This window comes from Conger conger, chromosome 1 (genome assembly GCF_963514075.1).
Source record: "Conger conger chromosome 1, fConCon1.1, whole genome shotgun sequence".
NCBI classification, from domain to species: domain Eukaryota; kingdom Metazoa; phylum Chordata; class Actinopteri; order Anguilliformes; family Congridae; genus Conger; species Conger conger.
The window spans coordinates 20,414,482-20,441,801 of NC_083760.1; the positions used below are offsets into that span (position 1 = coordinate 20,414,482).

The window sequence follows — 27,320 nt, forward strand, 5'->3', positions numbered from 1 at the left end:
AGCCAATCGAGCTGATTTGCTGTGTAGAGCAGAATGTTCTCATTGCCATACCCTTTTCAGTGAATGACAGCACACTGAAGCTCTACCAATCCAGGAGGGGTTCACGAATCCCTGCTTTCTCTTCAGACGTGGTTCTGTGCACAGTGGCACATATGAGGGTAGTGAGTCATGTGATGTTGTCGTGCAAAGCCTCAGCAGTGAAGACAGCGACGTGCCTTTTGGCGGTTTCAGGGTCAGCGCATGCACATGGGCAGCAGATATTTCGGTCGCAGCTGGCACGCAGGAGACGTGGTGGGCTGCATGATAAACATGGAGGACAAGTCCATGATCTTCACTCTCAACGGAGAGATCCTCATCACCAACAAAGGCTCAGAGCTCTGCTTTGCTGACTTTGAGACCGAAGACGGTGAGTGCTGTGCCCAGACTGCAAGGGTTCGCAGTAATGTGATTAAAGTGTGTGATTTAAGCATATAATTGGGCCACAACCTTTCCTTGAATAAGTGTGCCCCTAGTATGGTATGACCTTTATTAAGTGTGACTCTTGGAAATTGCTGCACATTAATTGAAATGAAATTCACATTGATTTCCAACAACTTCGACTGTTTTCAGAGGAAATTGGCATTTAGCAATGTGATAATGCCACCCCTGTTTTCCCAAGGCTTGATCCCGGTGTGTAGCCTGGGCCTTTCTCAGCTTGGTCGCATGAACCTTGGGAAGGATGCTAGCACCTTTAAGTACTACACCATGTGTGGGCTTCAGGAAGGCTTTGAGCCCTTTGCCGTCAACATGAATCGAGATGTTACCATGTGGTTCAGCAAGCGCCTTCCAACCTTTGTCAATGTGCCAAAGGACCATAACCACATTCAGGTAATGGCAAATTAATATATAAATTCACAATCTGTCAAAATATCACCAAATTGCAATTTGTCGCACTCAATTCCATTTCAGTTCACACAATTCAGGAAATTCTACAAGAATTTATCATTCATACATTTAATTTCAATTAATTTCTTACATTTACTGAATTGAAATGCTGTTTATCCCAACCTAGCAATCTCTGAAATTCCTGTTTTCTTGTGTAAATATTCCATTTCAGTTAGGAAATGACCCAGTGGTCTTTTTTGCCTATAGCAAACATGTGTAAAAGCAAATTAAGCAAAGAACAGAATTTAAATCCCAGGTGTTTGCAGGTGACCAGAATTGATGGGACAATTGACAGCCCGCCCTGTCTCAAAGTGACTCACAAGACCTTCGGGACCCAGAACAGTAACGCTGACATGATGTTCTGTCGTCTGAGCATGCCCGTGGAGTTCCATACAGCCTTCAGGAGCAGCCCGACAAGCGATATGAACGGAGTGTACGAGGACGACTCTCAAAAACCCAAACACAGGTGTGACCACCTGACCTTTACAGTGGCCTAAAACTGAGTCATAGCAGCGGATATGCATGGAGTAGTTCAGCTCAGTTCACAGTGTAAGCAACGGCAGGAAGATGGCAGGACTGATAACCTCATTGGTCTTACTTCTCAGGTACCCTGTGAAGTCCCTGAAGCACTCTGAGGATGGAAGAAGGGCAGAGTACAGCAGCATCACAATGGTAAAACACCACAATTCCCAAGCCTTTGGGCATGACATTGCCTGGCTGTCCTCCCGAATGTTACAATTTAAAAAATAACATTGTTGCTTTTGGAGGATCACAAGGATTAAGGTTATAGTAGGTGATTGCTGATCACACCAATATGTCCCATTGTTTTATCTTTTGCAGTACTACCACTCTGTTAGGGTGTTCGCAGGGCAGGACCCTTCCTGTGTGTGGGTTGGGTGGGTCACCCCAGACTACCATTACTATAGCAACCACTTCAACCTTAGCAAGAATCGAACCGTCACTGTCACCCTGGGAGACGAGCGTGGGCGAGTCCATGAGAGGTGTGTATTTGGCTTCTCTGTAGTTTTTTGTTCACCCCGTGCACCCACAGAACCCTCCTTCTGCCCATCAATGTAAACATTTGGTGAATTTTCCGGACAAGTCATTCCAGCTTTTCCCTCATCCAGTGTAAAGAGGAGTAACTGCTATATGGTGTGGGGCGGAGACGTTGCGAGCGCCTCCCACACCTCCAGTCGCAGCAATGTAGACCTTGAGATTGGCTGCCTCATCGACCTGATGACGGGCCACGTCTCCTTCTCAGCCAATGGCAAGGAGCTGCCGACCACTTACCAGGTACCCGCTATCAAACGTGTAATAACCAGGTTCAGAAAGATTTGCTAATTAGCACAGTTCTTCTGCCAGGAGGTAAAACTAATTCATGAAATCATAGTAGGATATTTGAAACGCATAGCAGGACTTTTGACTTTTGATTTTACTCCTCTGCCGGCTATTCATACTGTACTTGAAGTTTCCAGCAGGACAGGAAGAGCTCTGCTATAGCTGTCTTTTGATATGAGGAGAAAATGTTTCAGGCACAGCTGTTGACTCAGAACGGATCACTCTGAAGAGCACAGTCTATTCAGTGTTCCACAAAGACTGCAGTGCAAGAGTACATGAGTCAGCCCGCACTGCTGCTATTACAACCGCTCTCAGCAGCACCTTACACCAATAGCAGAATGCAATTCCAGGTCTAATTCCTCTGTAAAATCCATCCGGATTGCATTAATCCTGAAGCTTGGACCTCCAAACTGCCGGAGGGTGTCATTATATCTCTGACTCTGCATCACCAAGTTGAGTAAAGTCTGCCAGCGGGGGAATACTGTGAACAAGGTGACCGGGCTGAATGAGGAAACAGAATTCAATTTCGAAGAACACCCCCATTCTGTGATATCTGATTACTTTGTTGTAAGCAGTTCAGGTGTTTTCAAATAAGCAAAATGTTTTTTCTTTTGGTCTTATCCCTAGGTGGAACCTAACACAAAGCTCTTCCCAGCAGTGTTTGTACAGCCAACCAGTCCCAACCTGTTCCAGTTTGAGCTGGCAAAGATCAAGGTTTGTCTGGCTTTTGGCATGAACATCCATCTGCTTTGTCTGTCATATTTGTGTTTTTTATGATCTGCTTGACCTCCCCCCAACGTACGCATGCAGAATGCCATGCCCCTCTCATCGGCTATCTTCAAGAGTGAGCACAAGAACCCAGTGCCACAGTGCCCACCTCGGCTGGATGTGCAGACCATTACCTCGGTGCTGTGGAGCCGCATGCCCAACACCTTCCTTAAGGTGGAGACGGCCCGGGTCAGCGAGAGGCACGGCTGGGTGGTGCAGTGCTTGGAGCCGCTGCAAATGATGGCTGTGCACATCCCTGAGGAGAACAGGTCAGTGACTGGGGAAATACACATATAAGCACACGAATGCCATGCATATGATATGTAACGTAATGGTGGTCAATGGTCTGACTCAAACTGTATTAAATAAAATGCCTCAAAGATCAAAGTCTATTAAGATCAACTAGTAAGTGGAAAACCACATTAGAATGGCAAATTACTGTAAGAATATCTTGTTTGGTTTTCTGTTATTCACAAATACATTACAAACCCAATAAAGCAATGGATTATTCCTTCCATTGATCCTATACTGTGTAAAATGCCATATGTGGTCTCTCAGGTGTGTGGACATAATGGAGCTCTCAGAACAAGATGACCTGAGGAAATTCCACTACCACACGCTGAAGCTGTACTGCGCCCTCTGTGCTTTGGGAAACACCCGGGTGGCCCACGTCCTGTGCAGCCACCTGGACCAATCCCAGCTGCTGTACACCATCGACAACCAGTACCTCTCAGGCATGCTGCGCGAGGGCTTCTACAACGTCCTCATAAGCATCCACCTGGAGACGTCTAAGGAGGCTCGGCTCATGATGAACAATGAGTTCATCATCCCGGTGACCGACGAGACACGGAGCATCCGGCTCTTCCCAGACGAGTCCAAGAAGCACCAATGCCCGGGCGTGGGTCTGAGCACGTCGCTAAAGCCCCGCTTCAACTTCGCCCCGCCTTGCTTCATCACCACCAAGCGAGACCACCTCTCCAGTCCCGAGATCCCCCTGGACACCCTGAAGGAGAAGGCCATTAGCATGTTGACAGAGGCGGTGCAGGGTGGTGGTCACCACATCCGCGACCCTGTGGGGGGCAGTGTGGAGTACCAGTTTGTGCCCATCCTCAAGCTGATTGGCACGCTCCTCATCATGGGCGTGCTGGGAAACGAGGACGTACAGAAAATCCTGCTGCTCATCGACCCCAACGTGTTCGGCGAACACAAGGATGAGGAGCCAGAGCAGGCCACCGAGAAGGAGGAGGTGACCAGCAACGAGGAGAAGGCCGTGGAGGCAGGAGAGGAGGAGGCGAAAGATGCCAAGCAGCCTGTGAAAGGCTTGCTTGAGAAGAGGCTGCCGGAGTCAGTCAAACGGCAGGTTAGTCTGTGGAACGTGGCTGTAGCCTCCATCTTCCAGGAATAAAAAGTCTCCACAAAAACTATGAAAACAGACCTTGATTAGGCTCTCAGTGTCTGTCTAATGCGGTAGAACATTTAGGAGGTTTAACACATTTGTCGTATCCAGTTAAGGATTATACTTTTTTTCTCAGCATTAGGAATTTTCCTAGCAGATTTGTGATATCTCACAGATCCCCCACTTCTCCCTCAGATGTGTGAACTGCTTCATTACTTCTGCGACTGCGAGCTGAAACACAGAATCGAGGCCATCGTGTCCTTCTCCGACAGCTATGTCTCGAAGCTGCAGTACAACCAGAAGTTCCGATACAACGAGCTGATGCAGGCCCTCAACATGTCCGCCGCCATTACAGCAAGGAAGACCAAAGAGTTCCGGTCTCCACCGCAAGAGCAGGTACAAGCCTCGGACACCACCCTCCCCTCTAGTACCCATGGTTAAACCTGCATTTAACCTGAACCTTAAGAGACAGTCGAGGCCATGGGCTATATTTAGTTATTTTTAATATAATCTCCTGTGCAGTTACAACATCAGAAAGGCACAGCTTGGCAGCCCTATTCCCAGTCTGCTGCCTCTCTGATACTTTAATTGAGTTTGCCTTTTATTTGCATCTTGCAAAGCTGCCCACTTCCCAATGACCAGTACCACCGTAGGGGTTTTTTTGCCCACTAACCTTGTTACTCTGATATTAGATCTGTGGAGTTTGCACATTAACACTTAATAGGCTGCGGTACAGCACAGCTGCAGAAGTTGCGCATTTCAAGGGAGCATTTCATTGGCTCAAACTCTGCCGCAAATCCAAGAGTGCCAACCCTCTTTGTGTTCCAACTTCTCCAAGCGTAGCTCTCATGTGGTCCCACAATCAAGTGTGTGTGAAGAGCTGGTGGGAATATTATCATCACGCAGTCATGGGTAATTGGGTTCCTGCAGCCCCAGTCCTTTTGGTTTTGTGTCATTAAGCTCTGCAGGATCTGGCCATTTGTAGAACATGGCTCCAGTCTCTAGGAGTGTGAGAGTATGGCTCACATTCTGGCTCTCATTGTTCCCTGAAGCCTTCCCATTGTCATTTCAATTTCACTCTGCCTGCCCTGTGTCGGTGCTCCAAGGTTATGTGTATCCACCATTTTCTGCTGTGTCATTGATGCCACTTCACTGAAATTCCCCTGCTTTTTACAGCTTGCATTGACAAGAAAGAAACGGCCTCCTTTCTCAAGCGATTTCTATGGTCAAGGCGCAGTGAATTGACCTCAAGTATCACTGGGTCACCCTTTCCCATCTCCTCCTAACATAAAGCACTACACAGCACTGTGTGGAGGAGTGACACACATTTTCCGACCACAGCTCTTTGCACATTGGACCAGGGCCCAAAGCACTTTCCCATGTGCCTCAGAACACGTCATCACGCCGGAACATTATCAGAACTCAGGTGTAATTAAGCTGCCTCTACTTAGACTGTCTTCTTGGGCAGGAAATATTGTTGTAAAATGTTCACCGTGAAAGCATTACGCTGGATGAAGCCCAGAGGAAGGGTACATTTAGATCCGGTTCTGTTGACGAATAGGACCCTACACACTGTACTGAGGATGCTATGGAAGGAAATTTAAGGAAATGTCTCTCCCACAGATTAACATGCTACTGAACTTCAGTATGGGTGAGGACTGTCCCTGCCCAGAGGACATCCAAGAGCAACTGTACGAATTCCACAATGAACTGCGACTGCACTGTGGTACGGCCATGACAGCGAAGCCACCTCAGGCCCAACTGCGCTTCTCATTTAGCCTCAGCAACACAATGTGTTGCAGGTCACAGTGTTAATGGTGTTAAGATGAGAACTATTATTCAGAAGTGCATAACATAGAAGTCACAGAACAGAAATGAAATTCACTAGTTCTTACATTTTTATTCACACTACATCATAGTGCTGCCCATGAGCATGATTTTCCTAAAACACATTCTCTTCAACCTATAAATGACTTGACTTAATACTGTACTCATTTTAAAGAATTTGTACATTAAATTTAGTGAAAAAAACTGCATAAGCCTCTTGACAGCAAATATCCATTGTTTAAACTATGGACAGCCCTAATGATTAAGATCCACAGGGTCATTCAACCTCAGTCATTGATTTTTTTAGTTGAGTCATTATTCTGCTTCTCTACTTTGTGTAAATCTGTGGCTAAATGGAACTCTGAAACATGTAGGATATCATTGTTCCGGGACTGCCAATCCCTGTTCTAAAGGTCAAGTACTCATCTTATAACTTTTGACAGTATATCTTAATGACATTCAGATCTGAGAGACTGCACTATTCGTCCATTGTCTTACCAGAGGATGTCTTGTTCTGTAATGAATTTGTAGGGTCAGTGTCTCTTTTTTAAATCTTAACACATAACACCATGTACCATTAAATAATTGAGGAGCCTTGAGCTGGCAAATGCAGGTATAGTGTTATTGGATTTTCTGCAGTACTCATCTGTGGGTAACATACCCAAATGTAATCCAATTTATTGTAACCCAGTCATCTTTTGCAATTTGCCAGCCTCCTGGCAATTTGCCAGTATTTTTTTTGTTCTGCTCTCAACCCATTGTGATAGGGAACCACAAACATATTGTGCTAGTGCTAGTTTTGAGTGGCAACTCCCATTGTACCCTGTTATTACCTGAACTACTACACCAGGCTGGACAGCGGAGTATGCCCCCCTACAGTAGGGTTCCTCCTGAGATTTCAGCCCATTTGAGTTCCCATTTGAGTGTCTTTATATTCACTTTTCCTCACCTTTTTGGGGGTTCAGGGCCAATTGTCTATTTCCACAGTAAGATGTTTTTGTGATAGTGTCTGTTAAAAGAGCTATACAAATAGAATTCAATTGAATTGAACTGCCACTTCTGGTGTAGTACCCACGTGGACCACAAGCGCCCAAGGGACAAAAAGATAAAAGAGCCAGGTTAATCAGAGAGCCCTAGTTTATCAGTGGGTGTAATCTTTCTATCACTTTCTGTCCAGGAATCCCGATTGAAGAAGAGGAAGAGGAGCAGGACACTTCCATAAAAGGTCGCCTGCTTGCCCTTGTGTACAAGATTAAAGGACCCCCACAGAAAACAGAGGAGAATCCCACAGAAGAAGAACAAGCTGCACCCAGTAAGGCTGGTATTTCAATCTGCCCGCATGCAAGAATTGATGTGGGAGCAGTTGCTTCTGAACACCATCATATGTGGTTATATATCTCACTCTGTCTCAGAGCATTCAGCCTCGGTTGTTTGATGAGTAGTGTTTAGAAACAGTGGTTATTGATTTTCTGTGTTTTCACTTGTACTTCATCAATGCGTGCAAAAAACCTAAAGCTGCAGTACATGTCAGGATTTAGCATTTAAGCTCATATATTATGTGATGTACTTTGACTGTCTATGAGAGCGATAGGTTAAGCAAAAGATATATTGTTACACTAGCTAATTAATGAGTATTTCAAGCACAGGGAGTGGACCAGAACTACACAACTTCTCCTGTTGTCTGCCATGTTACTGCTGTCCAGTATCAGTCATTTCCATTTCAATTTCAGTTTCAATTTTGTTATGGTAATGCGGGGTGCGCCTGGCCTTGGTTCACCATGGTGGCGAGAGTTATTTGTGCTTTATACCCATCCATTCACTCTCTCATCTGCTCTCCTCTGCAGAGGAGGAACAGAAAAGCAGTTACAGTGCAATTTGCTTTCTTCATCCTTCAAAACACACAAGGAGCTACTGCCTACTGTTAAGACTGGGCTCTAGACCAGACCAGCGGTTCACAAATGGTCAGAGCACAAGACCCATTTACAGAGCACAGTATCTTATACATACACTCAGTGAGCACTTTATTAGGTATTTATTAGAGTTGTTTTTTATACTTATTAAGTCTCCTGCTGCTGTAATATCCACTAAGGGGTTCAGAGATGCTCTTCTGCATACCACTGTTGTAATATGTGGTTATTTGCGTTACTGACACCTTCCTATCAGCTTTGACCCGTCTGGCCATTATCAAAGTCATTTAGATCAAATTTCTTCCTATTCTGATGGTTGATGTGAACATTAACTGAAGCTCCTGAGCCATATCTGCATAATGGTATGCATTGCACTGCACACGATTGGCTGATTAGATTATCGCATGAATAAGCAGGTGTACTAATAAAGTGCTCAGGGACTGTACATTCAACTAGGGAATATAAATATCTACAACATATGTCAAAAAATGGCTGCTGTAATTAATTCAGTGGATGTAACATCATGTTTAGACAATTAGACCGGTGTAAATGTCAGTTGAAATATGTTTTGTGGCTTCTCTCACAGTCAAATCATTGGGTCCTGACCACACATTATAACTGCTCTATAGGCCTCTATGCTGTTGTGCATATTGGCATGCAGCAGCGTGCCTGAGGGAACGCACTTATAGGTCAGATAGGGAGAAACTGGCACAAGCCCTTGGCTGTTCTCCATTTCACAAATGACATTGGTTTTCTCATTCTTATTTACAACACCTCTATAAAATAACTTTGCTGTGTCTGAAGGGAATTAACATATCTTTCAGGTAAATTAAGTGAATGGTGTTGTGAGGGTGAGCTTGCCATTAATTCTTTTCAGGAATTATTTCACAAAGGGGACATACTGTAGTTAATTTGCTTTACCTGAGCTCAACCTAACTAAAGCAAAACTGACATTTCCCCCATCAGCATGCCAGTAGAGATGACAAATTCCTAAGTTGCAATGAGTGAAAATCAATGGAGCATCTCAACTGGGATTTGAGGGTTTTTGCACCGGCAAGCAACAGTCTAAACAAAAAAAAAACCCCATGACAAAGGACTGTCTATACGGCTGCTATGTTGGCTATACATATTACCTCCATGGTATATGGTAATTTGTTAACCTAATACATTGAACCTGTGATATAAGAAATCAAGCCAAAAGGGCTTAGACCTGCTTGTCTTGTGAGTACTGAATCAGATTTTCTCTTGTTTTTAATAGACATTGTCCTCACAGTACAATTTTTATGAATGTGACTGCAGTTCTATGAATCATGTATCACCACCAGAGGCAGTACTTAATTAATTTTCACTCTCGCTCTGGTGCAGGTAGAGAAAGTTACAGTATACTAAAAAAAGTCACCTGTCACCTCGGGTTAACTTGGGCGAAAGCAGAAGTCATCCCTTGCATGGTCGTGATGATTCTGAGTGACAGAGAACTCAGAAGAGGTGGCCATTCATAATTCATAGGACCGCAGTTAAATGTGTAGCCTTTGTTCCCTTTCATTCTTCCTGACCACCAGAGGCAATGCTTAATACTGGATGACTCATGGCAACACGGTCACAAAGAATCCTAACACGTCTCACAAAGCTGAAGTCGAGGAGCTCTGCAAAAGGGCCGCGCCCAGCAGTGACCCCGTAATATCTCAAAATATCTCAAAAAAGTGCAAGGTGATGACCACAGAGCCATGGTAGATATAATGTATCTCAAAGCTGCCTACAAGGTAGAGACACTCCTGGTAGAGTGGCGTTTCACCTCAGAAAATGGATTCCTCACTCTGTGCCTGGGAAATCACATCCACAATCCAGTGGGACAGATGTAGCTTTGAACATCAACATGCCTTGTCCACAAATTTCTTTGGCCCACTGTGGCAGACAAAGGAGGCAGGGCCCACCTGTTGGAAACACAGAGGAGGGTGAAACCTGCTGCTTCAAGGCTACCAGCTATGAGCAAACACACCATTTTTTTACATTCACTCAGACTCACAAAATGATACCACACCTGCATAGCAAGAAGATGGAAAAAGGACAATTTTGCGGATGATGGGGTTGCTTATGCTTTTGCCTTCGTCATCTTTGGTCATGGGTGACTTTGTTGTATATGTTTCGAGACCTGCAATAGTGTAAGATGGAAGATATTGAGGACTGCTTCCGAAGGTCAGGATGGATGAAATAGAGCCACTCCTAAACTTTCAGTGGCAGCAGTCAAGATGATATTTTTGATATCAAAAAGTTCATTCTTTGCTCTGAGAAGTGCCGGGGGCTAGTGATGTATAGCCATTGAAGTGTACCTTACTCCTGTAAGAGATGGGAGATTGACTTCCTCCGGTGTCTGGCATATTAGTCTGGCCGCGTCTAGTAAGGCATGTTGTTGAATACTGAATCACTCGATGTGTGACCTCAGCTACAGCTTCCTCAGACATGGAAAAAACACAGAAGCAATTTGTGTGTGGGTGCACCCAAGTGTGCATGTGTGTTTTATTATTTATTTCGACCTTTCGGTATATTCTATCGCAGATTTCAGTGATTGTATTTGGGGGCAGATTTGTTTTTCAATTTGTGTGTGCGTGCGCGCAAGTGTGGATGTGTGTTTTATTATTTATTTTGACCTTTCGGTATATTTCATCACAGATTTCGGTGATTGTATTTGGAGGCAGATTTTTTTTTTTCTGTTAAAGTCCAGAATTAGAAACGGCCCGTCAGTACAATGTACAATATTGATGACATGACCTCCTTTGTACTTTAGCCCCCCTGTTGTTGGGGAAGCGAGTGTGGTTCATGTTAGCACTGCAGCCGTTACTGGCTCTGAATTAATAATGATTCAGCAGGGAGTATGAACAGAGGGAGAGGCTGGAGGGCACATCAGGCGGTGTGATGGAATCTCTCTGGAAGGTAAAGCTGTCAGGGTGGACTGACCAGTGTCGCACACCACACTTGTGGTGTTTGGAATCATGGGTAATGCGGGTTGAGTTGTGGCTGAGCAATTAATCACAACTTGCACTTTGGAATCAGCAGTAAAACATGACTTTTGAATCATGGTAATGTGGAAAATTCTACCACTGATTCATTCATGTTTGGCTCACAAGAAAATCGCCTGCATATTCTTAAAGGGGTAGCTACATTTTTTTTTTCAGATTGAGGTTGTGTGATGGTTTGGTTGGTTTGATTGTGTGGTGAACAATATTTTAGATATTTTAGATTAATTCATTTTTGATTACCAAAAGGCAGTATAATTGGGGCTTGTGTGAGTTTAAAGCAAGAAAACACACTTCAAGCAGCGCATACACCAATGTTAAGTTTCCTGAGGGTTCAAACATTTCAACAAAAAATAATACTTTTTTTGGGGAAAAATAATCAGGTAAAATGTACAGGTAACGTGCTGTATAACATCTGCAGGAGTAGCATCACTGTACAAGCTACTTTGTAGTTATTACTTCATTTGAAATCGTGGAAAAACTGGGCTTGTTCTGGAAGGAGAAGACCAGATGACAGTTTCTCCACTTGCTCCTCCCAATGGATTCTGCTGAATCAGCAACACCCCCTCCCTACCCTGCCCCACCAGGGGCTCCAATTACAATCAGCAAGCCTTCATGTCAGTTTGTCGTCCTCACCGGCTGATGGTAGGTCGCCCTGTTAATCTCCCCCGGGATATTCGCAGCTTGCAGGAATGCATCCTGCCTAATTGGTTGGGGTTGTATGAGGAGGCGGGTCGCATAAAGACATTATTTACCGCTGTTGAGTAGGGGGCAGCCAGAATAGGGGAGACAGTGCATGATGGACGGTGTCGTAAATCCGTGTGCCCGGGTTAATGCCTGTGTGGGAAAACAATGGGACCAGTGCGGCTCCATGTCCCTCTGCTGGGAGTAATCAGATACAAACACTCTGAAAATCCCCTGATATATTACACATCTGTCAGTCCCCACAGCCGCTGCTCGGCCTTCTTTATTTACACGTTTTCCGATTATCACCCTGTAGAATACCTCAGATGAAGAGACATACGAGCGGCGCGTCCGAGCGCATTCTCGCTCCAGTGGACCGCATTGGCTGCTCATTAGGATAACTTCATTGTCATTCCTGGCAGCCCCTGGAAGAGACGCGAACGCCATGTTTCTGGGGCGTTAGAAACGGTGTAATGGGCAATTCCACGGTGACTGACGTTACAACTGCTGGATATTTGGGTGGTAAAGCCCAATAGAGCTACATAATAGAGACTGATAAGTGTTATTGACACCTGAGGGTTGTAAAGGCATATTCCAGTCTCATATGTGTCTGTATTGGGCTTTACCACCCAAATATCCAGCAGTTGTAACGTCAGTCACCGTGGAATTGCCCTAATGCATTTACTGTAGCAGTGCTAGCATTCACTTTTTCACACCCCTTGTGGATCTCGGCGGTCTCTCTGGTCATTGTTGAGAGGAGCGTTCTGCTGTGTGAACCTGCTGTGCCTGCCCTGTAGGCCTCCACGAGGGAGAAGCCCTTAAAACCCGCAGTCTCTAGTTTTAAATATCTGTAATCAATTTTATGGAAGCGTTTCGGACTCTAAATTGGGTCCCTCTTGTGCGACTCCCCAGTCTTCATACAGGGTAGCTGGCATATTGATCTGGATTTAATGAAGCCTTAAGGGTCACCCTTCATAATAGCTGTCCAATGAGAGGACTTTCTTCCGTACTCTAGGCCTCTTGCAAATATAATACTATCAATATATAAATATATAAATATAATACTCTACTATTACTACTATACCCATAGTCACACGATTGGATGTTGGTGTCACAAGCATATTTTGAATAATGCCGTGCAGATATTACAGCGCTGCCACAGCACAAATGGGGTTTTGTAAGTGTATTTTTGTAAATAGTCAGTGAAAGAAAATATTATCTTTTTGCTTCAGTGACACAATTGATGAAATAGAGCCTTTGCTGTGTAGTGCACAAAAAGGGGTTTCCCCTTGTTTGTTTAATTGAAAATGCTGGAAAGCTTCTAAAAGCTGCAGCTAAAAGGGCCTATTTGCATCAGTGAGACAAGCTCTGAATTGCTTCTTTGAGTCATTCTCTTTTATCATGGTCTGCACTTCACAATGGTTACAAGTGGGATCAACCAACACAAGGGCAGGCTGAGGTCTACGGAGCTTTGTTTAGACTCCGTGTAGACCCCAGTTCGGTGTTTGAAGAGACACGTTGCAGCCCCAAAGCCAGACCTCAGATGCTGAAGAGCGTTATTTCCTGCACTGTTTGCACAAGGGTGTAAAAGCAGTAATACACTGTAGGAATAAGCTGCCGAATAGCTTTTTTCCTGGATGGATCTGAATCCTTGATGTTTAACTTTTTTTCACAGTGTGAAGTCGTAAGAGCTTTTCGTTAGCATCTGCCACGTTGTGCTATCAACATCTTGCTGACACATGACTACCCTTGTGGAAAATCCCAACCTTGTACTCTAAAATGCTAAGCATTTCAGCATAGACGGTTATTTTATTCAGTCTTGGCCAGGAGTGCATCTTCTGAAAGACAATTTATTGGTTCATCAAAGGGAGGTGTCTATAAAGGAAGTGTATAAAAACCTAACCAAAGCACTTTACTGTCTAATGTTTTGACTGAATGGCATTTTACACAGTGGTATACGTAGTACAGTAGCCATTTTAACTGGTTCTTCTTGTTCATTATATCATCATCATATTTTATCATTAAGTAATCTAGTTATGTAGTTATACGATATCACTAGATGATAAAGTGTGAATGATTTTAGTTCATTAGTTTAGTTAATAAATAACTCTGGAGCACTTCTGAACATACTTTTTGATAATTCTTTATATTTTTTTGCTGTACATCTATAATATGGATGTACTACGTGTGAAACCACAGCCTGTGAGTATTGAGTGACCTGGTGCTCCCTGTCCCCAGCGAACCTGAAGGAGCTGATCTCGCAGACAATGGTGAGCTGGGCGCAGGAGTGTCACATCCAGGACCCGGAGCTGGTGCGCGTGATGTTCAGCCTGCTGCGCCGGCAGTACGACAGCATCGGGGAGCTCCTCCGCGCCATGAGGAAGAGCTACACCATCAGCGCCGCCTCCGTGAAGGACACCATCAACCTTCTGGCCTCCCTGGGCCAGATCCGCTCCCTGCTCAGCGTGCGCATGGGGAAGGAGGAGGAGAAGCTCATGATAGATGGCCTGGGGTAGGGACCGCACGCGAATCACCCCTGAACTACACCCAAAATACAATGAAAGCTCTCATTCTCCCCACTGATGGCCTACAGTAGGGACCTCTAGCAAGTGCACCCTGAACTTCACCCAAAATACAATGAAAGCTCTCATTCCCCCCACTGATGGCCTGGGGTAGGCACTGCATGTGAGCACGCCCAATTCACCCCTGAACTACACCCAAAATGCACTGAAAGCTCTCATTCCCCCCACTGGTGTCCTGGGGTATGGACCGCACCCCAATCACCTCTGAACTTCACCCAAAATGAACTGAAAGCTCTCATTCCCCCCACTGATGGCCTGGGGTAGGGACCGCACCCCAATCACCTCTGAACTACACCCAATATGCAACAAAAGCTCTCATTCCCCCCACTGATGGCCTGGGGTAGGGACTTCCCACTAGCGCACCTGAATAACCCCTGAACTACACCCAAAATGCAATGAAAGCTCTCATTACTAACTGCTGTGGTCAGTTAGTTTTGGTAAAGTCTAACTGGTCAGGAACTAATCACAGACTAAGGTAAAGTTTGACATGAAGATTGATTAAGCTGTGCCTCTCCTGTGTCCAGAGACATCATGAACAACAAGGTGTTCTACCAGCACCCCAACCTGATGCGGGTCCTGGGCATGCATGAGACAGTGATGGAGGTGATGGTCAACGTGCTCGGAGGAGACAAGTCACAGGTACTGATACTGCTCCTCCTGCTAGCTACGGCACTGTGTGAGAAATAATATTTTATTACAGTAAGTGTATGGTTTCTATCACAAAAACTTCACTTGTACCTGTCTTGCGGGGCTCTGTATATTTCAGAAAGGTGGTAGCCACCTAATTTTGAATTCTTGTAGTCGGAAATCCATTGTTCAAAATGATTTTCGCTGTGACCGTATTAATTCCAGAAGTGAAAATGACAGGCGTGTGTAATGATATGAATGAACACAGGAGTGGTACTGTAGTTCTGTGCTGTGACAAGGTATCTGGCAGTTGCTTTGCACTGGCAGGTGGCCACATTGTAGAGTGAGCTGGCCCTGTGGGGCTCCCAGCCGAGTTCTGGTAGGAGTAAACAGTAAGTAGTCACAGTAATGAAGACATCAGTCTCAGCAGGTGGAGAAAATCCCCAGGCAAGGCTGTTTATACTCTTGACACTTGAGTATAGATCTGAGGGTGGGGTAAGGGTGGAGAAGGTCTTCATGCCAGGCCTTTTTGGGTATGACCTTGGATTTGGGTGTGATCCGTAGCAATGTCAATGTAGAAGCTAAGCGTAAACTAGACGGGGAATCCCCGAATATTGTCTTGTCTGTGATCAAATCAGGGAAGCCTTTTGTGTTTATATATAATTCCAGCTCACTTTATTGCTAATAAATTTGTTGTGTGTCAACTTTATGAAGAGCAATGTATTTGTCGTGTATACTTGTGTGAAAACATGAATTTGAGATCTGTTTAGTTTTGTTCATATTCAGTCAAATGGATTATTGATCTACTTAACATGTTTATGTATGCATTACGGTTATACTGGTCTATCGATTGAATCTAAAAATAATGAATAGGAAAGATTCTAATATGTTTCAGCGGAGTATTGTGGAAATATTGGAAAGAAGATGTATGGGTTTGTGTCCAGGAAATGTTGCAGATTGCCTTGCCTTTAAAATAGAGCAGGGTAATGTGGAAGACCTTGCTGCCCTTCAGGAGATCGCCTTTCCCAAGATGGTGGCCAGCTGCTGTCGGTTCCTGTGCTATTTCTGCCGCATCAGTCGTCAGAATCAGAAGGCCATGTTCGACCACCTGAGTTACCTTCTGGAGAACAGCAGTGTAGGCCTAGGTTAGTCAAAACTATGGGCCCTGGCTCAGTATATTTGCAGCTAACACAAAATGTTCAGAAAATGTTACTGGAATGTTGTGTCAATGTTATAACATTGCCAATACACACAGTGACATTTTGAGAATGTTTTGTGTCAAATTGGTTACTGCCCAAAAAACAAGTTATTGTTTGTGCATGCAGTGTGTGCGTATGTTTGTGTGTATATGAATTTACAGTGCGATGAAAAAAGCATATTTTTTATCTGCAGCTCTGCAGGTCTTGTGCAGTGGTAAATTGCCATGGTAACACCTCCACTTGGCGACTACCAAGGGAAAACCATGCTATGCTTATGAAAATATAAAAACAAAAGCAAGGACAGGAGATCCTTTGAATATTCATGTAGTTATATGACTTATAGCTATGTTGCCCTTGTTACATGTTCATTTAGGTTACAAAAAAATAGATAACTACCCACATGAATACTAAGGAATACATTATTTATACAGTAAAGGATAATTAAATGTTATAAAGTATACTGCAGTATTAATGAAGTAAATATGATGGTACATGGATCAATGTCAACATCTAACCTATGACAGTGCATATACTGTAGTACACCCAGATCTTGAAAACTAAAAGTGTAATATGTTACAAGAATGTTTCATGATACAGTTTTACAGTATACATCCAAGTAAACATTCAATGCACCATTAATAGTAGACATTAGGATTATATGGTGGGGACCTTAAGGTTCAAAATGTATTACTGTGTATTTTATTGAATATTTAAGGTAATAAAATGTATTTGAATTCCTATATTTACTTTGCTGCATGCAGTACTCCTGAAAGTTTCCGATAAAAAGTAAACTGTGAACTACAAGTGGTACGGCTGTTCATGTGACCAAAATGTAAACTATTGACTGCATGAACTGCACAAGGCCATTTCAGCCATTAAGGCACTTTTCACATCAACAATATGGACAGGAATTCAGCAAGCTGTATAAAGCTGTGGTCACCATTGGAACAATAATGGTGACTAAAATAAATAAATAAAAAATATTACTCAAAAGAAGGTGGTCACATCATAGTGATAACTAAAGAAAATGTCCTTGAATGCTGACTGTTATTTGACTTACCCTTGGAATATTTTTGTTTTAGTTTTTTGAATGTAAGGCATGTAGTCATTTCAAAATGTAAAATAGGGACGTGTTGAGAGGCAGGTTGGGAGAGCACGTGCTAGGGGAATGTACTCTCAGTAATGGATTGTAATCCCATAAAGCAGCAAGGTGCTGGAGTAGGGCCGAGCAGGTAGGGCCATAGATCAGACTCGTGCCTCTTCTCACGGTGGGATAGGCAAACAGTGGTGGCCTGGGGAAGGGGGAGGGGGGGGTCGTATTGTTTTTGAATTCAGCAGAGGAAGCGGTGACTCACCATGGGGTTTTTGGCAGGCGACGCAGGGGCAAAGTTACAGTAACATTGTGGAACGCCTGGTCGGGCAGGCGGGAAAGCGCCTCGTTCTCTTCCGGAGCTGCTACGCTTTCTGACTAATATGCAATTAAACACTGGAAACGTCTTACCAATAAGCTTGGGAGCCTGGGCGTTTTTCTTAATATAGACTTAATATATCCTTCAGATACCCTTGAAAATATGAGCTTGCGTGAATAGCACATACAAGACATGAAGTAACATCATTCCATCATCCAACGTGATTCGAAGGACGTTTTGGGGATATCACAAATATTTGTAATTTAAGTATCATTTAGAATGATGTGCGTGCAGTTGATTAATTGTTCACAGAAGCTAGCTTTCTGTGGTTTTCTGCATCTTTTGCTTCAATTATATTACAGTTTACACAACACTCACTTATCATACGCTCTCATCCAGAGCGACATTCAGACGTTTTCTTTCTGCCCAGCATGTGCTCATTGTTAATGCATGCCAGTTCACCCAAACAAGAGAAATGCATTCGTAATCCCTGTAAAGACGCACTTGAAAGTTTCATTTAAATTCAGCGTATGCAGCTGTTAACAGATTAACAGTTTGGTGACAAAAATAGAACGCACAGCAGCAAAGGGAGTGGAAATGCTTCCCCCTGCTGTCTGTGCCGGTAACTGCACTCATATTCACACGCTCGTGTTACATCCTGTGTGGCATTATATGATTCTGGTTCTGGGATTTCATTATAGTTTCTGAGTGAGAATTCCCATGATGTTTGTGACGGGTGTTAACATGGCACCCTCTGGTGAAGACATGGTGCTGAGATTGCAGGGCTGTGATGAATTGGGAGACAGACGTCGTATGCCAATATAGCAGCGTGCAATTCTGAAACAGAGGACTCTAATTACATTACATGACCTATTTTGTAATTACACCACATTACATTGTGTAACGCTACATTTTTTGCATTTAGCAGATGCTAATTGATTTTGAACGACACATACATACAATCCACTTATACCGCTAGATATTTACTGAAGCAATTCAGGTGAACTAATTTGCTCAGGGATTCCAGGGCTGCATGTCAGCTGGGAATCAAACACAAAGCTTTTCAGTTTTGTGCCCAGTTCCCTAGCCATTATATTACACTGCTGCCCTAAGGGTCTAATATGTAAGGATACAGATATTGCATTACAGTACAGCAGTGTGTTTTTAGAGGGCTCTAGTGAACGAGGAGAGGGACATTACATGGCAGTAAAGTGCTGTTTTACTGTCTGCAGCATCTCCAGCCATGAGGGGCTCCACTCCCCTGGATGTAGCCGCATCCTCAGTGATGGACAACAATGGGCTGGCCCTGGCACTGGAAGAGCCTGACTTGGAGAAGGTGTGTGTGTGTTTTTCGTGTGTGTTTGCATGTGGTGTGTGTGTGTGTGTGTGTGCATCAGACATGGGTCAAATATGTCATTGTTTTGGATTCAAATACGTTTCTGTGCTCAGTTGATCTTGCCTGGTTAATTTGGGCCAACCAAGATGACCAGAAGGCAGTGTTTGTGTGGTGTTGTGTAGTGCTCAGCAAAGTGTAGAAAAGTATTTGAATCCAAAACATTATTTGACCAAGGTTTGGAGCCTGTGTGTGTGCATACGTGCGTTTCTTCTCCCTTTCCAGTTTACTGAAAGTTGTTTTTGCCACACTCTGTCTCGTGTTGTGTTGAGTGAATTAATTTAGCGCTCAAGGTATCTGACTGTTGTGTGTTTGTGTGGGGCAGGTGGTGACGTACCTGGCAGGCTGTGGGCTCCAAAGCTGCCCCATCCTCGTGGCGAAGGGATACCCAGACATCGGCTGGAACCCCATCGAAGGGGAGCGCTACCTGTCCTTCCTCCGCTTCGCGGTCTTCGTCAATGGTAAGTCCTGCCAGACGCGGCCCAGTTTCTCTTCATTAGCCCATTTCAGTGGAAGACAGGGAAACCCAGTCTGTTTTTATTGACTGAGGAAAAGACTGTGAGGGCAGACGAGCTGTGGAATAGTCTCCCACGTAACGGGAAGACAGACAGCCTGGCAGCGTTTGAGTGGGTCAGGGAAACCGCTGTTTCCAGCAACCAATCCAGGATCAGCTTACCCAACATTGTTTCTTGACTCTTCCATTATGTGGAAAGATTAAACTGAACGGCTGCATGGTCAGTATTTGACCTGCAGGCCAGGCTAAGTACCCAGGAGAGGAAATCACAGGATACAGACTAAAGTAAACCTGACACCCTCCGTGCCTGTTTGAGATGCTGAAGAATTTACTCATCCTGTAATAGGAGAAAGCAACCCTGTTCTTGCATTTACTGTACATCTTCTTATAGACCTTTCTGATGTCACTTGATCAGCAATAACTGAGTACATTACCATTACCGCATACTCATCTGGGTTCATCGATCATAATATTTCATTACATTGTGTAATTACGTTTTTGTGTGGTACAGAATCTAACAGCAACTCCAGCATCCTGTAGAGTGGAATACACCACTTTGTGTTTCTTGGTGATGTGATGATGATATTTCATAGAGCAGGTCCTCACAAGTTTTGAGACTTCAGTACCCATTCTGTTAAACCAGAATAATTTCTACAAGTTGGCTTATGGATGATGCCTCTGTTTGTGTGTGTGTGTGCGTGTTTGTGGTTCCTCAGGAGAAAGTGTTGAGGAAAACTCCAGCGTGGTGGTGAAGCTGTTGATCCGTCGCCCTGAGTGTTTTGGCCCAGCACTCCGGGGAGAGGGGGGCCACGGCCTTTTGGCCGCTATGAAGGAGGCCATCAAGATCTCAGAGAACCCCTCCATGGACCTTCCCAGCTTTTCCCAGGGGGTCAGCTCAGTAACGTAAGCCAACGCACCCGTGAACCCCGCTGTCCCAGGGTGTCTCCCGGTTACGCCAGGCCGCTGAAACCCCACTCTTCTCTGTCACGACCAGGCCAGCCGAGGGCGACGAAGAGGAGGAGGTGGTGCACATGGGGAATGCCATCATGTCCTTTTACTCCGCTCTCATTGACCTGCTCGGCCGCTGCGCTCCGGAGATGCACGTGAGTCACAGCGGTGTCACCCTGTTACACAGGAGGTCTGTTTTCAAACTGGGGCTCCTTCTCCCACTATTCATTAGATAGCAGCTCCCTGTTGAAAATTCCAGCTAAGACCAGCTGGGATTCTAAGATGGTTCTAGATTTAGTTGTGTTTTCAACACTAGCTGGTCATAGCTGGTCTGTGGCTGGTCAGAGCTGGTCTCTAGCCAGACAAAGCTTGTCAAAGCTGGTAAAGTAAGCTGGTGGTCAACTGGTGGACAAGCTGAATATATTGGCTGGTCAGCCAGTGAGCAGCTGGTTGACTAGCTAAAAGTGTCAAAAACACTTGACCAGTTTAAGCTGGATTTTCAACTGGGAGTACATAGAGTGCATATTTAGGCATCATATTTCTACAAAGCTACAATTTGCTACTGATCTAATGTGTGTTATGTTCTGTGTATGAATTGCCTTTCTATTGTGATTAAGTAATTTCTGGAACACAAGTAAAGATAACCGTTTTTGTGCTATTGAGCTGTGGTGTGCGTTATCTCTGTCCTGCAGCTTATCAACAAGGGAAAAGGAGAGGCTCTAAGAATCCGTGCCATTCTGCGCTCCCTGGTGCCCACAGAAGACCTGGTGGGCACCATCAGCATACCCCTCAAAATGCCAGTATTGAATAAAGGTATGACTCAGCACCCAGTAGACTGCTTCCTGAAGGTGCCCTTAGTTACCATCACAAAAATGAAGATCCTGCTTTTATGGCAGATTTACTGCCCACCTCAGTGTTACCCAGTAATCTTAATGATTCATCTGTCTGATTGCTCCCACTCAAGTTCGGCTATAAGCTCCCCACTCATTGTTCATGTGCTTTTTACCACCAGGGAAGGAGAAAGACTAAACACAGTCTTCGTCTAAGTGCAGCCAGATTTCTGTAGACTTATTTTCTTTCAGACCGGGGTCAATTATGATAATTTTGGTTATGATTCAAAATAGTTTTGGATTCAAAGACTTTTCTGTGCTTGATTGATGTAGCCTGGTGCATTTGAGCCAACCAAGATGGCCAGAAGGCAGGGTTTTGCACTTTTTGAGAGTATTTCATAGGCTCCAATACACCAGACAAGCTCAGTAAAGTGTAGAATGTAATTGTTTTTTTTTAGTTTCTCCAGTACCCAACAGAAACACGTTCCAAAACATAAGTCGATCTCAACAACTATTTTAACCTTATATTTAGACTCAATATTATATATGTTTTACTTTTTCCTAAACAATTGCCAAAAGAGACTAAACTATTGCCAATCAGGTGAGACTATTTTAACTTATTTCAACATTTGGCAATGGGGGCTAAGAACATTTCTCATGTCGAGCAAATGGTATATTAAGTCCCATTACATGTCTTAAACACTTGTTAAGACAGACTTTTTTTGCAGTGTGTCAGGTGTTTCCCGTGTTTCTCCAGCCGTACTTCAGTAAATTAGTATACTGTATACGGTGCATGTTCAACACGGGAGAGTGAGTAGCGTCATGGTATGCGCATGACTGGATTTATTCTCCTGAGATTTATTAAACCACCCACTTAAAAATCCAACTCAGTGTATTCCCCACCAATCAATACTGGGCGCTAACATATAAATCACGTTTTCCTGAAAGTTTGCCCCTGTGACTACTGATTTAGGGCTACGCTACACTCCCCTTAGAATATACAGGCCTGTGAGAAATTGTACATTTATAACATGGATCCTTCACTTTTTACAAGGACGTGTGTACTTTGGGTGCATTATCATCTCTCTTTCTCCTTTCTCCCTCTCAATCTCCAGACGGCACCGTGACGGAGCCCGACATGTCGGCCAGCTTCTGTCCGGACCACAAGGCCCCCATGGTGCTGTTCCTGGACCGCGTGTATGGTATCGAGGACCAAAGCTTCCTACTGCACCTGCTGGAGGTGGGCTTCCTGCCTGACCTCCGGGCCTCTGCGTCCCTGGACACGGTGAGTCAGGCCCAGAAAACAACAAATAGGGCTGCAAATTCAGACAAGGATTTTGATCAAAGAAGGTCCATCTTCAGTGGTTTAGTCCTGTAGTGAAACTTTCACGGAAGTAGATAATACTAGCTTTTTTTTCTTCCTGCCACCACCCCGTTGCTTGTTTTAACCCTCTGGGGTCTGAGGGCAAAATGAGGAGAACTGGTGACTGTGCCATGTTCTGACATTTGTGTCATTTTGATAAACTCTATATACAGTGATTCCAAAGTGTTTCATTTCTTTGTTACGTTTTGCTTGACAAGTGAAATTGTCTTACCTCGTTGGAAAATCTAGAAATAGGTAAAACTACCTCACCTCATTGGTAATCTGTTTGTCTTAATAATAGAAAAAGTTTTTAAGTAACACATAAGACTAAAATGCTTGTTTATAGTTAGTTGTTTTATATGCTTTTTCTTGCAGTGTAGGGATCAACATTTACTGCACTCAAGGGCTTTTGATTGATATTTGCACACAAACTCGGAATGTTTCAATCACCAGGGGTCAGCACCCTGGCCTTCTCAGACACTGACCTGGTATTAATTCATTGGCACTGCTCTCATGCAGTGTCCTCTGATTTCTGCCGCTGGGGCTGGCTTCTCCTATATTACCAGGCAAGGCACATAAAACACATAACACGTAGCACATGAAATTGCGGTAAGGTGTGGAATGTGCACCGTCATGAGCACATGCGAGACATGCGGTCAGGCTGATTTATTTAAGGAAGTGGGTGGATATTGGCGATTCCCTCGATGGCAGAACCCTCGATAAGGTGTGGAATGTCCCCGGCTCTGCTTGTTTTTGACCTCTGTTGGGCAACCCTCAAACACGATCCCCCCATGTTAATGTGACAAGGGCTAAGAATAACCGTGAACCACCAACTGCCGTATCGCCTACCAGACACCCAACCCTCTGATCCCAATGCTGGAAAGTGCTAAGGCTCACGGAAGGGGACTTAACCCCACGGCTAACAAATAAAACTTTGACAGATTGACACACAATATGTGGCTCAGTGTCTAGACTGCCTTGTCTTATGATATGCCTTTCTATCTGGCTGGCTACCTACCCTGCACTTTTCTAAAGATCGTCACAACAGAGTATTAGTGTTGGACCAATATATTTGATTAAAAACAAATATGATTAGAAACTAATATCTGAGTGGTTTTTCTTGCAAAGCTAGGGGGCGCCTAGCTAAAGAAATATTTTACAGGCAATGTAGCCACATGAAATAATGTCTAATGTGATCATCATCACTGTCACTGAGGTGGTTGAAATGAGATACGACAAAATTATTTTGCAGTAAAGTAAAAAAAAAAAGTAATTTTCCCTTACCTGTTCCACAGTCATGTGATTGTAGTGGCATGACAGGGTGTGGTTTACCCTCCCACCTGCAGGAGGCGCTGAGCACCACGGAGACCGCGCTGGCCATGAACAGGTACATCGGCTCTGCGATGCTGCCTCTGCTGACCCGCTGCGCCTCGCACTTTGGCGGCACCGAGCACTACGCCGCCCTCATCGACTCCACGCTGCACACCATCTACCGGCTGTCCAAGGGCCGCTCGCTCACCAAGGCCCAGCGCGACGCCATCGAGGAGTGCCTGCTCGCCATCTGCAGGTACGGGCGCCCGCCTGCTCCCAGCATGCACCTCACCGCCTGCTTCTCAGCCTTAATAATAACAATATTAGTGTGACCAATTCGCTTTGGATAAAAGCGTCAGCTAAATTACATGTAATGTCATGTAATGTAATAATAATAATTCGGTTATTTTGCTGATGCTTTTATCCAAAGCGACTTACAGTTGATGATACTAAGCAGGGGACAATCCCCCTAGGAGCAATGTGGGGTTTAGGGCCTTGCTTAAGGGCCCAACAGCTGTGCAGTTCTTTTCGTGGCTGCAACGGGGCTTGAATCACCAACCGGTCATGTACCTTAGCCACTAAGCTACAGGCTGTCCCTGTAAGGCAACCACTATGTATGACTTTCACACAAATGGGTCAGCTCTTGCCTCCCTCCCGCTCCAAAGTCTGATGTAATTCCCTGACAGAAGTGTTTATGAGCTACCTCTCCTCTCGTCTCACTTGAGTACTTCTATATTATCTATAAAAGCAGTGTGCCAGGCTATCACTGTCTTAATGTGCTCTAACGTACTGGAACGTAAACTCAATGTGTTCCACCAGAAGTTAACGTCCGTTCAATGGTAGTGTTTCTCCTGAGGAATGTGGTTTATGATTATGGTTTCTGATTGACTATCCCGGACACTAAAACACTTTGATTGATGTGAATTGGGCCAATAATTATAAAGAAAATGACAAATAACGTCCCTGTGTTCAGAAGACCGTGTTAGCTCACCAGCCTGTCCAGTCCGTGGTCTCCCGTTAGCAACAGAATTGTCACAGTGGAGCAGTATTACCATGTGACTGTATGCAGAAATGGATCGCGTATGTGACTCGTACCAAGTGAAAACTGAAGGACTTTACACACACACAAGAACCAAAGCTGATCTGGAAGTAGTTTTTTCGTTAACAGTTGCACTGTTCGGAACATGGTGAGCTAACATGGTGTTCGGAGGTTACGGCATTGCGTAAGGTAAAGTGTCGGAGCTGTGTGACACCTGTGTCACCCTTGACTGTTGCTTGACTGTTGCGGCATTGCGTAAGGTGAAGTGTCGGAGCTGTGTGACACCTGTGTCACCCTTGACTGTTTCACAGGCATCTGCGGCCCTCCATGCTGCAACAGCTCCTACGCCGCCTCGTCTTTGACGTGCCCTTGCTGACGGATTACTGCAAAATGCCCCTGAAGGTGTGTTCCTCCGCCCCCTCTCCCCCTTCCCTCTCTCCACGCGACGAGCCCCCTGCCGCCGCTACCTCCAGCTGTGTGCTAGGTGGAGGGAGACCTTCCCCGGCGCCCCCCCCCCCCCGGCTCCCCGTTAACTGACGTTAGGGGTTGTTTCCGAGTTTAGCAGATGTCCACACCTCCGCTTTTATATCTGAGGGCCTGGGGGGGAAACACGGGAGAGCGATATCAATAGCTGATGTCAGCCTTCAAGTTCTGCCTGCTGTGGCTGAGAGACTGAGAGACTGGTCTCTGAGGGCCTGAGCCTGCTCTGTACTGGAAGTCTGGACGTGACGACTCAGTGTGGGGTGAAAAGCTGTACCTGCAACGTTCGGAGCTTACGTATGCTTGCCAGGTGTGCGAAGAGATAGGGGGGATATCAGATATACTCGACTGTAATTAGATCCTGACGAACGAGGCAGCGGACGTGGCGAGAGAGAAAGGGCCTCAGTTGTGCCTCTCCTGAGAAAGGAGCTGGAATTCGAGAAGGGGGCACAGTTTGGCCTGCATTCTTCGTCCCTTTGAAGTCTGGGAACCACCAGCGCTCCCTTTCGTCAGCAGTGGCTCATGAGCTGCGATGGGAAGTGTTTACGGCAGCGGGGCCCGGCTCAGGTTCCTGCCCGCCCCTGGCTCTGAGTAGGCCGAGTGCCCCCTCAAGACAGCCTAAATGTCAGTGTGTCAGCAGGAGCTTTGGTGACTGCGCTCCTGGTATGTCAGGTCTAATCAGAGTTCCCCCCGACAGAGACACCATCCTGATAACACAAGTGTGTGCACACACAAACATACACACACACACAAACACACATGCATGCACGCACACACGCAACACAAACATACACGCGTATACATACGCATACACAAGCACGCACACACACACACACAAACACACATATGAATGCAACATCCGAGAACCAATTCCAGCTCCCAGCTTCTCGCTTCACGCTAGCACACTAGTACAAAAAACAAAAAATAAGTCTTAACAAGCATTTTAGTGTTCTAATTCTATTTCTATTTCTTTTTTCGCTAAATAAGGCAAAAAGATTGCCAATGAGGTGAGACAAGTAAAGTAGCTTAAATATGTTGTACTTGAGAAAAAGAATTAAAGTTTCATTACCGGACTAAAACACTTGTTAAGAGTGCTTGTTTTGCAGTGCAGCAGGATGAGTCTTCGGGGGCACATTAGTGAACACGCAGCGGATTTTATTAAAGGAGAACAGGGCAGGGTGGGCTCCTGCCCCGCAGGAAACCACGATAGCCCCATCACAGACAGGTGGCTGATTCTCGTCTGTTTCCTTCCGCAGCTGCTGACCAATCACTACGAGCAGAGCTGGAAATACTACTGCCTCCCGTCCGGGGGTGGGGGCTTCGGCATAGCATCTGAGGAGGAGCTGCTCCTCACCAAGAAGCTCTTCTGGGGCATCTTCGACTCGCTCTCGCAGAAGGTGCAGTACAGAGGGGCTACCCCAGCCATCAGAGTAATACCAAATAAACCGCTGTACACTTCCCCCGTGATGGCCCTGCTGAAAGAAACAGCTCAAGCTATGTTTTGAAACAGCTGGTAGCTGGTTGACCAGTTCCGGACCAGCTCCACGATTTATATCTTTATAACATGGTTTGACCAGCTCAAGCTATGTTTTGAAACAGCTGGTCGCTGGTCATTTCAAGCTGGTCATAGCTGGATTTTGGGACAGTGTTGTGAAAATTGAATTTAATTGAATTTTAAAGCAGGACTATCAGTAAATGGAATATAGTTTGAAATTAAGAAACATCACTGATAGTAGGCACTACTCTTGCTAATTAGTATTAGGGATGGTG

At 45.0% G+C, this 27,320-nt stretch overlaps 1 protein-coding gene across 6 annotated transcripts in view; it reads left to right on the plus strand.

Moving 5' to 3' along the window:
• LOC133123322 (ryanodine receptor 3) overlaps positions 1 to 27,320 on the plus strand; it is a 136,691-nt gene that overhangs the window by 68,484 nt on the left and 40,887 nt on the right. For all 6 annotated transcript variants that reach the window (XM_061233687.1, XM_061233703.1, XM_061233697.1 and 3 more), the window contains 24 exons: positions 232 to 406; positions 659 to 867; positions 1,191 to 1,390; positions 1,530 to 1,596; positions 1,765 to 1,925; positions 2,052 to 2,217; positions 2,890 to 2,976; positions 3,073 to 3,299; positions 3,589 to 4,390; positions 4,622 to 4,822; positions 6,050 to 6,152; positions 7,431 to 7,565; positions 14,094 to 14,367; positions 14,962 to 15,076; positions 16,077 to 16,209; positions 18,905 to 19,008; positions 19,391 to 19,526; positions 20,296 to 20,482; positions 20,574 to 20,682; positions 21,220 to 21,340; positions 22,473 to 22,642; positions 24,067 to 24,287; positions 25,382 to 25,472; positions 26,807 to 26,947. In XM_061233687.1, the coding sequence (XP_061089671.1) occupies positions 232 to 406; positions 659 to 867; positions 1,191 to 1,390; positions 1,530 to 1,596; positions 1,765 to 1,925; positions 2,052 to 2,217; positions 2,890 to 2,976; positions 3,073 to 3,299; positions 3,589 to 4,390; positions 4,622 to 4,822; positions 6,050 to 6,152; positions 7,431 to 7,565; positions 14,094 to 14,367; positions 14,962 to 15,076; positions 16,077 to 16,209; positions 18,905 to 19,008; positions 19,391 to 19,526; positions 20,296 to 20,482; positions 20,574 to 20,682; positions 21,220 to 21,340; positions 22,473 to 22,642; positions 24,067 to 24,287; positions 25,382 to 25,472; positions 26,807 to 26,947 (4,335 nt within the window). The remainder of the gene's footprint in view (positions 1 to 231; positions 407 to 658; positions 868 to 1,190; positions 1,391 to 1,529; positions 1,597 to 1,764; positions 1,926 to 2,051; positions 2,218 to 2,889; positions 2,977 to 3,072; positions 3,300 to 3,588; positions 4,391 to 4,621; positions 4,823 to 6,049; positions 6,153 to 7,430; positions 7,566 to 14,093; positions 14,368 to 14,961; positions 15,077 to 16,076; positions 16,210 to 18,904; positions 19,009 to 19,390; positions 19,527 to 20,295; positions 20,483 to 20,573; positions 20,683 to 21,219; positions 21,341 to 22,472; positions 22,643 to 24,066; positions 24,288 to 25,381; positions 25,473 to 26,806; positions 26,948 to 27,320) is intronic.